Source organism: Populus alba, chromosome 8, assembly GCF_005239225.2.
Source record: "Populus alba chromosome 8, ASM523922v2, whole genome shotgun sequence".
NCBI classification, from domain to species: Eukaryota; Viridiplantae; Streptophyta; class Magnoliopsida; order Malpighiales; family Salicaceae; genus Populus; species Populus alba.
Genome location: NC_133291.1, coordinates 8,688,278 through 8,704,240, shown reverse-complemented (window position 1 = coordinate 8,704,240; position 15,963 = coordinate 8,688,278). Strand labels below are relative to the sequence as shown.

The following is a 15,963-nucleotide window of genomic DNA, read 5'->3' as shown; positions in this document are numbered from 1 at the left end:
TAAGTATACGGATGGTGTTAAGCTTGGCTACTGGTGCAAAGGTCTCCTGATAATCAATACCATATTTCTGGGCATACCCTTTGGCCACGAGTCTCGCCTTATATCTGTCAATGCTTCCATCTGGTTTAAGTTTAACAGTATATACCCATCTACACCCAATCGCCTTCTTTCCTTCTGGTAACACAACAAGTTCCCAAGTGGAGTGCTTCTGCAAGGCTTCCATCTCTTCATTCATAGCCTTTTTTCATCTTGGATCTGCCAATGCATCCTGCACATTACTAGGAATAGATACTTTGGATAATTGATTAATGGTTAGTGCATAAGATTCTGAAAGTCTATGAGAAGAGACATAGTTATTGATAGGATATTTAACATTGGTTTTAATGTCTGGTTCATACTGTTTCTTGGAAACACCTTTATTAGATCTTTGTGAATACCTGGGAGTGGGTTGAGATGTATTTTCACTGGTGGAATTATCCAGGATATTCTGTGCAGAGGACTCTATGGTTGATGGTGCGGGCAGGTCAATCATCACACTGTCTTCCTCATCAAGGTTCACAACTTCTATGTCAACAACACCCAATTCAATCATCTCAATGTTTTCCCCATTATGGTTTACAGCTTCTATGTCACCAGCATAATTCCTACAAAGGTCATTGTCTAATGGTAAGATCCTCTCATTTGGGATAGTTTGAGCATCAGTGAGCGGTATAGCATTGTGCTTGTTGCTATTCATCCTTTTTTCAAATGTCTCCAGTTCCATAAAAACACCATCACCCTCACTGTTATCAGACATAGTTCTGCATAGCTCATCCTCTGCATACACATTCTCCCCCTGAAGAGGAGAGCCAAAGTCGACTGCTAAATAATAAGGAGTTGTTTCTCGGAAGGAAACATCAAGAGAGACATGTAGCTTACGTGTTTGAGGACAATAACACCTGTATCCTTTCTGAAAATCAGAGTAACCGATGAATACACAACGTTGGGCACAATGGTCAAGTTTGTTACGTAAGACTTTGGGTGTGTGAACATACACGGTGCAACCAAAGGTTCTAGGTTCTAAGTTTGGGTGATGGGGTGTGTCAAAGAAGCTTTGTAGTTTTTGGTGTGGGGTTTGAAAGTTAATCACTCGGGAAGGCACTCTATTGATGATGTAGACAGCAGACTTAACAGCCTCTCCCCAATAGAAGCGAGGCATATGCATTCCAAAAAAAGATGCACGTACCACCTCCATGATCTGCTTATTTTTCCTCTCTGCAATGCCATTTTGTTGGGGTGTGTAGGTGCAAGAAGTATGGTGTCGGATACCATTTTGTCGAAGAAAATCACCAAGTGAGTTCTCAAGAAATTCCATGGCATTATCAGATTGCCATACTTTAATCTGTTTCTAAAATTGATTGTTCACCATGCTGTAAAATTCCCGAAAAACAACACTTGCATCACTTTTCTTATGAAGTAAGGATACCCACGTCATACGAGTGCATTCATCAATAAAGGTAATAAAGTAATGAGCTTTAGACAAAGACGGGATTGGGGCAGGTCCCCAAATATCAGAATGAATAACCATAAAGGGCTCAGAGCTTTTATTCAAAGAGGGGAAATAAGGTTTACGATGGCTCTTTGCCAATTCACAAATGTCACACTGAAGATCCAAAATATTCAATTCTATAAACAAACTGGGTTTCAACTTCTTAAGATAACTAAATGAAAGATGTCCTAGCCTTTTATGCCAAAGCCACACCTCAGACAATCTCATATCCCTCTTTGTCACATACATGCCTTGTTGTTCTGCCATTTGTAATTTTTTGTCAATTCCAAGTAGTAGAGATTGCCCCGTTTAACACCACAACCAAGAGTCTTCCGTGTCAGAATATCCTGAAAAACACAAAAAAGGGCCAAAAAGTAACGGTGCAATTTAGTGCTGAAGTGATTTGGCTGACAGATAACAAATTACATTCAAGACTAGGAACAACCAATACGGTATCAAGAGTTATGGTAGGAGTTAAAGCAATGGAGCCCTTCCCTGTAATAGGGGAGATACCACCATTGGCAGTAGAGATGACCTGTTGGGATGATGGGTGAAGATTTTGTAGTTTATTACAGTCTCTAATCATATGGTCGGATGCACCAGTATCAATAATCCAAGTATTATCCATAGTAATAGCAGAAAGAACATTAGCCTTACCAATACTACCTGGCTGAGTTACATTTTCAGTAGGCATCGAAGTCCCCTCCTGAACTGGAAGGCTTTCACCTGATATGGCCAGTGCAGCTTTCCCAGTAATGTTCTTCCGTGGTTTCTTTAAAAAATTCCACCATTCAGGATATCCAATAAGTTCATAGCAACGCTGCTTTGAATGGCCAGATTCACCACAGTGAGTGCAAACATAATTATTTTGCTTTCCTGAACCTTGACTATTTTTCCCTTTGGCAGAATTATAACTTGTCCCTCGTTGGTTTCTATTTGCTATCATAGCTGTATTTTCAGAGATCAACCGAGGAACTCCCATAACTTGTCGCTGTTGTGATTCTCTTCTAACACATGCGTAAGCTGCTTCCAGGTCCATTTTTTGTTCCTTTCGAAGAATTTCACTACGGATTTGATCAAACTCAGAATCAAGACCGCTTAAAAAAATATGAACTCTTAATCTCATCGTTGCTGCATGGAGTTGTACAATCCCTTCAACAGATTCTTCTTGGGATGTGCTGCGATGATCAATTTCCTGGAATATTGCAACAAGTTCATTATAATATGTGGACAAAGGCCTACCATTCTGAGTGGTTGAAAAAGATTATTGATTCAGTTCGAACAATCAGGTCTCATCAGATCCATCGTAGAAGGTCTTTGACACTGCCTCCTATATTTCTCTTGCTGTAATAAGACGAATGAATCTCTGCATCAGGTGGGGGCTCATGGATTCAATGAGCCAGCTCTTAACTTTATGATTTTCAGTAATCCATGTAGCATAGTTCGGATCATTGGGTGCTGGTTTCGCTGCTGCTCAGTTAGATGCCCAACTTTGTTACGGGCTCCAATACGCATCTCCATCAACTGTGACCATAGCATATAATTTGTTTCATTGAGAATAATGCTGACAGGAAAACCAGAGGTGTCCTGCTGAATGATAATTGGGTTTGGCAGAGGGTTGTGTGAAGTGGCTTGAACAATAGGATTTTGTTCTTGTTCCGCCATTATGATTTCGTTTGCAAGTGAAAGTCCCTAAAAAATAAAGGGTTCGAAGGAGAATGTAGGGAAGAAATAGAAAAAAAAAAAATTGTTTTTCAGACTTGCTCTGATACCATGTTGAATATAGCAGACATACAAACAAAGCTTTTGATTCTGTAAAATACTTCACTGCATTACTTTTATTCGTCTTTACAGAAGAATATATATACAAGTAGGTAAGGTCTCCTAGTCTGCCTAGACTCCTATTCTTGGTATGATAATAATCTGTTACAAGGAAACAAATAGATTTCCCTACAATCCCGTAATCTACACATATCTCGCCAGCTAATACACAAATCTTGCCGGCTAACATTTTGAAATACTATTAGTAACGAAATAATCCTTTTCCCCTTTTTTAGAAGGGAGAATAGGAAAAAAATAGAAAAAACTTAGGTGCGAAGGAGATGAATGACAATTATATATGTTTATGGAAGAAGTTAAAGAATCTCTTCATAATATGCAGCTGACATTGAGAATTATTAAAAATTCTAGATAAAATTAATAACAACATTAGTAATCGTTCTAAATTGTATTTTTTAAAAAGAAAAATAAAGATAATTTTTGGAAACTTTTTTGAATCTCACTTAATATTCTTCATTATTCTTTTGTTATATACTGATAGAATTGTTTTTCAATGAATATACTGATAAGAAATTTTATTAGTAAAAATTATCGTAATATGTTAATAAAATTTTTACATTAATGTTTTTATTTGTATTTATTATATAATTTTCTAGTAATGTAAATAACAACATCTTAAATTATACAAGTCCATAGTCCATCTGTGAGTTAAATGAGAATCGACTTGTGTTATTTGGGTATTTAACGACTCAGCAATTCAAACTGATCATTCCTGTCATATGATAGGCTTACGAATCGACTTTGTACGCAATAATCTTAAAGGAGATCTTTTAATTCCTCTGCTTTATGTATTGAAACAGATATTAGCGACCTTCATTTTTCATCCAAGGCTTATCCCAGCGGGATTTTTTAGTCACGGTTCAACTGCAAATCGCAATGTTAAATGAAGGATTTAGATTAGCTAGCTCTTATATATATATATATATATATATATATATATATATATATCGACTACTTTTCTCAGATTAAGACAACTCAACAACATCAAAGGAAAATGCATGGACCGGCACTCAAATGGAGAGCACGCTAGAGCCGTGCAGATGAGGGAATTGCTTTGGTCCTCTGAACATTGAAATCCCTTGAATCTTCAAATATGTGCGTGCTTGTCTTGACGAAGTCCAAATAGCAACGACCAATTCATCTTGAAGAGTCACTTGAAATTAGATTATGACCATACAATATATCTTTTCCAGGTTTATGCAATGGTAGTGGTCGCGAGGTGTAAGAATACATGTTAAGATGGCATCAAGAGTGGCACTACATCGATTCTGGTCGGGTTTGTTTTGGTCGGAAATAGCACTTATATCCTTCTATTGTCTAACTATATACCAAGTGGTATACATAATCCCGCAAACATACTTACTTTTTCATGTTTTAATTAGTACTTTTTACTAGCAATGGAAGAAACATGCTTTTGTTTTCGAGTTTTGCTTTTTATCAAATTCCTGGTATGTGAGAAAAAGAAAATGTCATTTCAAAGGATACACTATTTAGCAGAGAAAATTGCATCATCAAAACATCTACAGGTTTTAAGAACATGGAAGATCCTGTGCTGCCTCATCTTGAGTACGCCAAAGTCCAAATACAAATAAAGTGCTTGTCCATTAAGAACCTGGTTGGTTTGAAACTTGTTCGTATTGACCAAACAAAGTCTGGCTAAGAGACTTGTGTAATAATGAATGTACGATATCTAAAATATAAATAATTGTTTGCAATTATGTTCCTCCAGTTTGTCATATATAATCAAGGTACAGCTAGAAAAAAATATTCGAGAGGGATTGCCATCATAAAAACTACAAAATCAAACTTGAAAACAGGTCATATTAAAAAAAAAAAAAAAAAAAAAAGTCAGAGAGCAAAGGATCAAATGCATAAATAAGATGGAAACAAAAAAAAAAATCAATATCCAAATTAGAAAATTTTACAACTTCGGGAGTGCCATAGCTTCGAAAGCATATTGTAGCTCCACCCCGGTGATAGCACAGTATATAAACGGGGGTAGAATTAACTCATCGCTGGCAAAAACAGCGCGAGATATTTAATTAAAAGAAAAAAAGGAAACAACCAAAAAAAAAAAGAGTGCGCGCAATGGTAGTTGGAACTTTGAAAAATAAAGGAGAATGAAAGTGTAATTGTGATTATTTTTTAAATAATTTTTTATATTAAAATGTATATTAATGATATTTTTTTATTTTTTAAAAATTATTTTTTACATCAACACATCAAAATGATTTAAAAAAATTAAAAATATATTAATTTGAAGTAAATAAAAAAATATAAAAAATTAAATTTTTTTAAAAACACTTTTAAAACGCAAAAACAAACTAATATGAATTATCAGACAAGCATGCGCACATCTCATGTTTGGTGTGTTTTAAACATATTCCCCATTAATTTGAGATTCTATTGTAAGTAGAAATACAAAAAATATGTAGTTAGAAATAAAAATAAAATACAAACATAAAAATAATTTTAAAGTAAATTTATGTATTTTTAAAAACATGAGGTATGAAGGGACATATCTCTAAAAACAATATTTTTTATTTTTTATTTTTAAATTATCATAGTTTCAATACAGATTGACCTAAGTTAACACACGAATAAAAAAAATTATAATTATAGTCTTAAAACTCTATTCAGAAGTTCACCCGAGACAAGATTCTAGTTACGGGTCGAGAAGGTCAACCTAGCTGGCCCAATTGTTTTTTATTTTGAAATCAAAGCAACCTTATTTTAACCAATTTCTTTTTTAAAAAGTCAATGAGTTTTTCACTTGTGTTTTATTATAGGTTGGCTTGGGTTTTTAATTGGGTTATGTCGAGTCAATCATTCCTCTATTTATTTTTAAATTCTGACCAGTCTAGACTCAGTTCAGCCCATCAAGTTAGTTCTGGTTTTATAATTAAAGTTATTATAATATTATTAATTTTAATACTCAATATAATCTATAGAAAAAATATCTAATTTATTTTTAAAATATATAAGTTTGATAATAATATATATTAAAAATAAAATATATTTTTATTTTATTTTAATATGATATAGAAACAATTAATTTAACTTCTATACCACTATCCAATATAACGATGTCTTCATTTTTTTTCTGCCTTATTTCTCTGTCTCTGTTATCTTTATCTTCTCAACAGTAACCAAATACTCATCACATATCATTTCAGCGGTCAATTCGGCTATAAATGTTCTCCGCAAAGTGATATTTTTAGCTTTGCAATGTTTTCAGTTTATTAAAAAATATATATACAATTAATAACCCAACACGAAGAACGTTATTCTTTTTAATATCTGTGTACCTATAAAGGAATCACATTTTATTCGAGTTAGAAGAAGTTTAAAATATTTCGACCATTGAAATTAATCTAACTATATATCTCACCTATTAAAAGAAATTGTCACGGTTTGACTGAAATAAATATGTTCCAACTGTTCCTTATGTCGCTTCATGTAAACATGATCTCGGCATATATTTGCTGCAGTATTTAGATAAATATATCATGGATAGGCGGGAGTGAGTTTCTATTTATTTTTTATTAAAATTTGAAAAATTTTATTTTAAATTAATTTTTTTTTAGTGCTATTGAATTATTTTAATGTATTAATGTTAAAACTAATAAAAAAATTATTTTGATAATTTTGATAATAAAAAATATTTTAATAAATAACCACTATCACAATTCTAAACTTCTTTAAAAAAAAAAATAGACTTGTCTACTTTAATTAGTATTTTGTGGAAGAATATTATGATGCTATAAGTTTGTGTTGGAAAATAGTTGAAGATTCTTAACACAATTCATCATAAATAGAAAAATATAATAAAATGATAAGCACAACAAATAATTAATGGAAGAGTAATACAAAGATTTACATGGTCGGACAATTTTTTTTTTATTATTAATATGGATGTTTGGGTCAGTTTGCGCTGATCTCGACTAATTCTACGGGCTCTAAAGTTAATGATCATGTAAAGCTTTAGTGACTATCATATTAGCAATCATGGAGTTCGAACATGAAACTATAAAAAAAACAAATTTTTTAATCCTAAACTTTTATTACTGGATCACTGGTTTGGTTTAGTTGGACAGCTTTAATATAGTCTATAGGTGAGCATTATCATTTTTTTTATATGAATGTTAGAGACTAGAAAACGTCACTCAAATTATTCAGTTTATTATTCAGAGTCTTCAAATAACTCAAATTCACTTTTCTCACCTTTTCTATTCTAACTTTATGCAAGAAAGTTTAAGAAAATCCTATTATTTTCTCTTTATGAATCACTTTTTAATTGTTTTTTCTTTTTTTTTTACTATCAAAATGTTGAGAATATATACTAACAAACAAGCCCTTAATCTTAAAATATAATGATCTTAAACTTTTACATGGTTCAAATATCTTGGATTCTTGGGTTTTCCAAAAAGCTTCTTTTAGTATGTGGTCCCATAATTGAAGACAAAGTCAACAATTCAATTGCTTATGTACCACAGGACTCAAAATGTGTGTGCATGGATGGCTCAGTACCATAGTACATCTACCCGGAAGAAAATTTTTATTATTTTATTTTATTTTTATGATTTGAGGATTTTTCATTACAGATGTGTTATGGTAGTTCTATATATTAAGTAAAATTAATAAGATGTAAATATGATTTAATTTTATATTTTTTATTTAAATTTAATTTTTTATATTTTTTTATTGTTTTGATGTGCTGATATTAAAAATAAAAATATATTATTTATATATATTTAAAAAAAAAATTCAAAAACAACTACTATTATAATATAAAATGAACAAAATTACCAATTCTAATTTTGTTAGCAATGACATTTCCGGGTTATATTTTCGTTTATTTCTCTCATTCCTTTTTCTTTTTTTTATTTTATGCTAAGGTCCTTTGGTGTCTACTCTAATATTTTTTTATTTGATTACTCATATTTTATTAATGTTTTAAAATTTTTATGTTAAACACACATATATTAATGTTGTAATCTATTAGATGAGAATATTGTTTGGTATTTAATATTTGAATAATTTTATACATACATAGAAAACATTAGAGTTAGAACTTGACAAATATGAGTTATATTGGACTGTTTTGAAGCATATAATATCAACTTTAATAATGAAAAGATTGTAAGAAGAAATAAATAATGTTTGGAGGCTAACACAGTCGAGACTACAAAGTACAGGAATATTTATCTTATAATAGATTAAAAAAATAAATAATTGCCGAAGATGATTATTGCTGGATTTTAATAAGATTAAACTTCAGCTTCTAACATTTTTTTGATAACGAACATCGTTTTCTCATTTAAAACTAAGACATTTATGCAGTGACACTTAGAGCATTTTAATATGTTATCCGAGAAAAAAAAACGTTGTCCGCAATAATTAGCTATGGCTGTAGTTTTTAAATTATAAAGATTAGTTTTACCGCATTTAGAATAACTCTAATTACAGGATTTTTGGTCCATAATAATTACTTATGGAGGCATTTTTAAAATTATTTAAAATAATTTTAAAAATGCCTCCATAAGTAATTATTGTAGACAGGATTTTGTGTTCACCATTCGTATAACTTGGTTATAAGAATTTTAAATGCAACTCTTCTTTTTCATTCAATGCTATATATGAACACAATAATTATTACTTTTAACAATAATAACATTAATCAATAAAGGAAATAATTTTAAAAATGCCTCCATAAGTAATTATTGTAGACAGGATTTTGTGTTCACCATTCGTATAACTTGGTTATAAGAATTTTAAATGCAACTCTTCTTTTTCATTCAATGCTATATATGAACACAATAATTATTACTTTTAACAATAATAACATTAATCAATAAAGGTTATCGGTTCCACATTGAGAGCCAAGATGGTCACATCAATAATTCTTACATGCATTTTTAGAATTTATGTTATTTTCCAAGTGAACGGGCATTTAACATTTCTTTTGCAACAATTCATCAGTATGTATTTTTGCTACTCTGATTTTTCACTCCATATGTATATTCTTGATAAAAAAATCTAAAAACACCTTACTCTACTTATCGTCAGGCTTGGATATTCTTAATTTTTTCGAGTATCCGTGAATCTTGCACCTCATTAGATCCAATTTTTCCAGGCTTGGACATGCACTAAACACAAGTTTATGTAGGTCTGACATCTTATTAGATCCAACCCCTCTATACTCTTATGAGCGTCAGGCTTAAACTCTTATGAGCTTGACACCTTGTGAGACCCATTTTTCTTAGGCTCGAATGTGTCTCAGGCCCAAACGCTTGTGGGTTTAGCACCAAGTGCCAGCACTTTGCTTTCTTTAAACGAAGTCTTACAACTTATTCTCCTTGAACTTTGATATGCACCAAGTCTAAGTGTTTATGGTTTGACACCTTCATTCTCTTACAACTTATTCTCAATATTTAACACACATAAACAAAAAACAAATATTTTTATTTTTATGATTTAATGCTTATTTATTACAAATTCTCACAAAAAAATCACTAACTTAGTCATTGAATGATCCTTAAAAATTCCAAAAAAGAATTGTCTTTGTAGGAAATTCAGTCTCTGCCACGAACCCCTGTTACCCTTAATCTTGAAAAATAAAAGATTGACATGAACTTATGATCCTTCATCGTGAAAACATGGCAAAAAGTAATTTACCAAGTATTCTGATTTTTTTTGGCAGAATCATTAATGTTTTTATGGATGCATGATAAGTGGGGCTTTGAATAACTTTCAATTCATATTTGAAGTCTTTTGTCAAGTGAAGATAATTTTTATTTCATAAAAGTATAATCGAAAAATATTTCTTAGTTTTTTTTAGAATTTTTGTTAAGTAAGAGTCTTGGACTATTACTCAAAAGACCCTTGACTGGCTACGAGCGAGAGTGTATCTAATCAACTAAATAAACCAAGTAAATCTACTGAATAAACGACTCTTGAACTATATATGCTTACCCGTGTGCTTTATAAAATTCAACTGAATAAACGACTGTTTAACAATGCTTATCCGTGTGCTAATATTTAAAGAAGTTGGTATGTGAAAGCTAATTAAAAAATCAGTTTATTTATGGCAATTTCTTCGAAACACGGTTCCGGTAGACATACAGGTGCGGTTTTTAATGATATATATATATATATATATATATATATATATATATATATATATATATATATATATATATATATATATATATATATATATATATCACCCATAGATTCGTGGGTGCCTATTAGTAGTAGATGTTTAGTATGGTTGTGGTTGTTTTTCAAATAATATTTTATGTTAAAATATATGTTAATGATATTTTTTTTTTTAAAAAATTATTTTTAATATTAATATATCAAAATAATTTGAAAACATTAAAAACATATTAGTTTAAAATTAATAAAAAAATTAATTTTTTTTAAAGAAAAAAATAGACAAACAAGTGAAATTTTTCTAGCTCGAACACCTGCAACTTGTTAAAATGACACCAATTGATTTGAAATCGTTGGACAGCAAAGTCTCACTAAATATATGCTATGATTGTTGTTCCACAGGAATTAGAATATGCTAAATCTTTGTAGAGACCCCATTCATCAACACGGCAGTCAAGACAGGAAACCCCACTTGTAACATGAACACAACTAGGTATTAATAGCTATGAAATCAATTCTCACTAACCGATATGCCAGCAATAAGTGCCACAGAATCCATAACACCACCTCGTGGTTCGTAGTTTGTGTTGACACAGTTACTCTCACACAAACATGAACTTCCTAGATAATAAATGACTCTTGTCCACACTCCTTGTCCCCGAATCATGCCTTCTTCTCTCTGCATAAATGTCACAACTCACAAGCGTTACGATTCCTATCCTCTCTGTGTACCTGTTATGTAAGCAGGTAAAGCAGCATTGAATTCTTTACTAGTATTAAACACTCGAAGCCATTTTGCACCTGGCCCCTCAATCCTTCCCGCTTGTGCCCCACCTAACTTCGTCAAACTCAAACATCTACATCTTGATGATAAAGGATGGATGGTCCAGATTCAATCACAAGAAAAAAGGTGAATTAAGTTATGGGATCTTTCTTTCTTTCTTTATATTTTATTTTCCTGTCAAGGGGGTGTCAGAGACTCAAAAAATCTAAAGGTGGATCCAGATGGGCTTGCCAAGTAATGGTGTATGCAGCAGGGCTCAGAGCACCAGTCTAGGCTCCCAATCATTTCAACAGCTGACATTTGAACCGACAACAAGACTCTACCCCTCCAATCACTTGAACAGAAAACCTGCCGGTTATTCTCCTACACCCAATTCCTCTAATCAGTCTACCACGTGTCGCGAATCAGATGGGTCGGAGTTTTTGACTTGACGACCACAGTCAAAAACCCTAGCCCAAGAAAAACCAAAAGGAGCAATTAAAACAAAACCAATCTTTCAATTTCTCCTTTTCTTTTTCGTCTTCGCTAGTATTTATTTGACCTTCGGAGCTCACCTTTACCTCTTCTACCTTTTCATATTCTGCTTTGTCTCCTCCATTTTGTTTTGTTTTAATTCTCTTCCTCCCTCTTTCTTTAAGCCTTTTCTCTCTTATAAAATCAGCCTTTTTTCTTCCTCTCCCTTCTTGTGTGCTTTCTTTCCTATGGCGGTTTCACCCTCAAGCATTTCTAGATTGGAGTTGACCATATCTATGCCTGGCTTCTCTCCTCCTCCTCCTCCTTTTCCTTCATCTGGTAAGCCCAAAATCCCCCCTATCTCCTTCTTCCCCCTTTACAAGATCTTTTATCTTTTGTTTTTAAATGACGTTCTATGATCTCTTAGCTTTGTTTTTGTTTGCATGGCCGGCTTCTTAATAAAGAATTCTTCCTTATGTTTTCTTTTCTCAAATATGATGATAAGTACATGGTTTTACTGATATTGATTGAATCCAAGAAATTTTGTTTTCCTGATTTATGAAAATGATGGTGATGAATTATTAATTGGGTGAAGAGGTTTGTGCTGTGAAAGATTTGGACATAAACCAACTACCATCAGGAACAGGAGAAGAAGAATGGATCACTGCGGGTGTGGAAGATGAAGAGGAAAGCACTAATGGAGGCCCACCTCGCAAAAAACTCCGTCTCTCTAAGGAACAGTCTCGCCTTCTTGAAGAGAGTTTCAGGCAACACCACACCTTAAACCCTGTAACTATACACTCCTATCTCTCTATTTATAGTAAAATAATTATGTTTTCTGAATTAATTATGATTAATTTATGGAGTTCAATTATTCTTTCATATATGCAGAGACAAAAAGAAGCATTAGCTTTGCAATTGAAGCTGAGGCCTAGACAAGTTGAGGTGTGGTTTCAAAACCGGAGGGCCAGGTACTCTATCTTGTATACGTACTGTTTCATGCTTGGCTTGGCTGACTCCTTAAATTCTTCCTCTTCTTTTCACTATATATTTTGTTGGTTTTCAAAATTAAAACTGATGATTATAAACTAGCTAGACACACGCACGCACGCACGCACATATATATCGAAGTTAGCAGAACATAATTGTCAGTATTGGGACTCTCTTAGTAGAGGACATTAATATAACCTCAGTACTATATTGGTTAGTAGTATAAATTCAGATGCTTTAATTCTTCGATCATCTTCGTGGCTAAAGTAAAGGAATTAGACACCATAAATTATCCAACTTTTTGACCGCATTTAAATACCTGTTTGGGGAGGTTAATCTGTCTTTTTCATCGTTATATTATAGAGTAAAAGAAGTAGAACGTAGTTTTTCTGCCGTTGCAATGACGGATTGCTCACATGCCAGTAAAGTAGGGCAGGAGTAGACATGAAACCGTGTAGTTATATATATATATATATATATATATATATATATACACACTGCAAATTAAATATCTGGAAGGATCATTGGACGCTGGCGCAAAACTGAATCCATAGGGTACAAAATGGAAGCATATTTCTTCCTGCCTACTACCTATAAAAGGGCACAAACAATTATTCTAATACCAACTGTGAACAGAAGATGCAGACCCTTACTGCTCACATGTCAAGTTATGAAAATAATGACATCTACATGCATGTAACATGACATCTGAAGCAGGAAGTTGGCTTATGTATTTTAGTTTTTTGCCATAGAACCCTAAGATATTGGAAATACAAATAAACTTAATTTTACAATACTATATATACGGTTTGAGAATGAAGACACGTGACCGACAAGTGGCTCTACAAATTTATTAACTCTTAATCATGGGGTTATTTCATGAGCTCACCTTTGTGAACTACTATAATGATGGCTGTCATCTAATGATCATTGCACAAAATTGAGAATAAAAAGATTTGTCGGTATCAAGATGCATGTGTTCTTTGGCCTCGTGTGCTAGTCTGATCACAACTCTAATAAGTGTTCCTTTGACTCATTATTAATAATTCTTTTCCTAGACTAGCCATGCAATTTTATATATAAAATATCCCCTATTTGTTGTTGTTGTTTGCACGTATTAATTATTAAACGAAATCAAGAGATCGAGGCTAAGGATTTGCTCTCCATACCATGCATTGCTATTTAATCAGTCCAAAGAAACGCAGCCAAAACTGTAAATTCCATTAATCTCTTAATTAAAGCTGTCCTGGTTATATTAGAACAGATGATATATGTGCTGAAACGCAAACCTTAAAATACTTTATGAGACAGATGAAAAACTTGAATCGAACATTTATGAATACGATAACAACATGGATTGAATACAACAATAACTGCCTAGCTTGTATGTATGGTTGACGAAAAAAACTTGTTATACTCAGAAAGCATTAAGGAACACCCTAGAGAAGCAGGCAATGACTTTAATGCGAGCTCTTAATTATGCCTACCAACTCACCTTTGTTGGCAATTGTTTGTTGGAAAAAGGAAAAATTGCAAAAAACTATCATTTTTTTTGCATTTCTTTAATTACATATACAACTCATCTCCAACTGATCATGAACAAAATGGAGTAGCAAACATTTTGTCATATCGTTTTATTGCAATATCAAGCATTATTTAGCACCAGTCTTGCAATATTAACACATTTTTCTGGTCACTGATAGGAGCAAGCTTAAGCAGACAGAGATGGAGTGTGAGTATTTGAAGAGATGGTTTGGTTCATTAACCGAGCAAAACAGAAGGTTGCAAAGAGAAGTAGAGGAGCTTAGGGCATTAAAGGTGGGTCCACCAACCGTGATGTCTCCTCACAGTTGTGAACCTCTTCCAGCATCCACCCTTACCATGTGTCCAAGTTGTGAGCGTGTGACAACCACCGGCTTGGACAAGGGCTCCACCAAAACCACCACCACTGCTGTGGCCACCCCAACAACAGCCGCCACCTTGTCCTCTAAAGTTGGGACACCCGCACTCCAATCTCGGCAATCTTCTGCGGCTTGTTAGTCAGCTATAATGATCATTGATTACTTTGATATGAACGAATATAGGTTAGAGAAATGTTCATACTAGTTTACACCAAATGTATGAGATAGATACTAGGGTATCTGGTATCTAATCTACATGGATAATTAGTTTACTTGTTAATTAGCACTTTCATCTTTTTAATGCCTTTTCTAGTTGAGTGCTGTTTGGTTTCTGATTTTTGATTTAGTATAGGAAGGGTGCGCGGATTAATTGGAATTTAGAGTCTGCTACTTTATCTCCATAATTGATAATTACTGTGTATGTGCTAAGTGGCTCGTTGTGCGTACCAGTGTATATTGAGGAGAGACGAAACTTCATGGAGTGTTACAAGAAGTACCCATGAACAACACTTAGCGGAAATACTTTTCGAAAGCACATTTGATTTTTATTCAATTTCCACAACGTCATAATGACGAGGTGGAAGGAAAAATCAAACGTGAAAAGCACAGATAGTGTTTATGCCTTAACAGGGATTAAAAATTAATTTTTGCTGCCATCTCGATTTGATCGCATGGATATTAACTTTAAACACCATTTCAGCAAGATAATTGATTACTTTCATATGTTTTTAGTAAGAAAAAAGAAAGTAGACCGGTCAAGTTTACCATGCATCCAAAAACAGGATGTTATACAGTTAATAACTACACATAATTAAAGAAATTCACGTTGCATTAATGTCATAACAGAAACTAAGGATATCTTCATGAATATGGTTAATCTTATGTAAGTATGTCTCTTCATTAATAAATCAGTAGCAAAACTTGAACCTAAAATCAAATAAATCTTCTACTTACCATCTAAATGAATCTTTTGAGAGCAACACTTCGTACATTAATGGTCTAAATAAAAACGAGGTGTAACTTTTATCTGCATGAGGAGTGAGAGTATAAATGGAGGTCAGGCACGTCGTTTGATGTCATATTTATGGTAATAATATGTGGTTTAATCGTATATTTGGCATATTTACTTAGTAATATGTTACATATACGACGTAGCTTAACTTGTTGTATAGTTCAAGGTTCAAGTTCAGTGTTGATCGAAGAAACACTAATTGTTGTTTTAGTTTTTTTAGGAAAAAAAAAAAAAAAAAACCTCCAGAGAACCCCGCTTCCCTTTTTCTCTGATTTTTTTTTTTTTTTTTTTGCCATGA

General features: G+C 32.8%; 2 protein-coding genes across 7 annotated transcripts; one reads left to right on the top strand and one right to left on the bottom strand.

The window, feature by feature from the left end:
• Positions 1–244: 244 nt before the first annotated feature.
• LOC140955860 (uncharacterized) lies at positions 245–3,193 on the bottom strand. Its single transcript, XM_073410901.1, has 5 exons — positions 3,020–3,193; positions 1,980–2,723; positions 1,780–1,875; positions 1,466–1,642; positions 245–1,381 (listed from the first exon to the last, which is right to left on the bottom strand). The coding sequence occupies exons 1-5, from the start codon at positions 3,191–3,193 to the stop codon at positions 245–247; spliced, it is 2,328 nt and encodes a 775-aa protein (XP_073267002.1).
• An 8,673-nt stretch (positions 3,194–11,866) lies between these two features.
• Positions 11,867–15,029, top strand: LOC118039849 (homeobox-leucine zipper protein HOX3). Of its 6 annotated transcripts, none has more exons than XM_073410793.1 (5): positions 11,867–12,101; positions 12,403–12,428; positions 12,459–12,551; positions 12,654–12,733; positions 14,456–15,029. In XM_073410793.1, exons 1-5 carry the CDS (start codon positions 12,011–12,013, stop codon positions 14,790–14,792), a joined length of 627 nt encoding a protein of 208 aa, XP_073266894.1. In that variant the 5' UTR covers positions 11,867–12,010; the 3' UTR covers positions 14,793–15,029. The 6 variants fall into 6 exon arrangements, with proteins under 6 accessions (XP_073266894.1, XP_073266893.1, XP_073266892.1 ...); XM_073410792.1 differs by having other exon boundaries at positions 12,376–12,428; XM_073410791.1 differs by having other exon boundaries at positions 11,868–12,101; positions 12,358–12,428.
• The last annotated feature ends 934 nt before the right edge of the window (positions 15,030–15,963 follow it).

Bases quoted from the DNA above. Each gene is read 5' to 3' on its own strand.
- LOC140955860 (XM_073410901.1), bottom strand. From the start codon at position 3,193: ATGGCGGAACAAGAACAAAATCCTATTGTTCAAGCCACTTCACACAAC. The intron at 2,724-3,019 runs GTTGGGCATCTA...GCAATATTCCAG, and splicing joins GTATTGGAGCCCGTAACAAA to GAAATTGATCATCGCAGCAC. The intron at 1,643-1,779 runs GCATGTATGTGA...TTGGATCTTCAG, and splicing joins ACAAATGGCAGAACAACAAG to TGTGACATTTGTGAATTGGC.
- LOC118039849 (XM_035046654.2), top strand. From the start codon at position 12,011: ATGGCGGTTTCACCCTCAAGCATTTCTAGATTGGAGTTGACCATATCT. The intron at 12,102-12,357 runs GTAAGCCCAAAA...AATTGGGTGAAG, and splicing joins TCCTCCTTTTCCTTCATCTG to AGGTTTGTGCTGTGAAAGAT. The intron at 12,552-12,653 runs GTAACTATACAC...TCATATATGCAG, and splicing joins AACACCACACCTTAAACCCT to AGACAAAAAGAAGCATTAGC.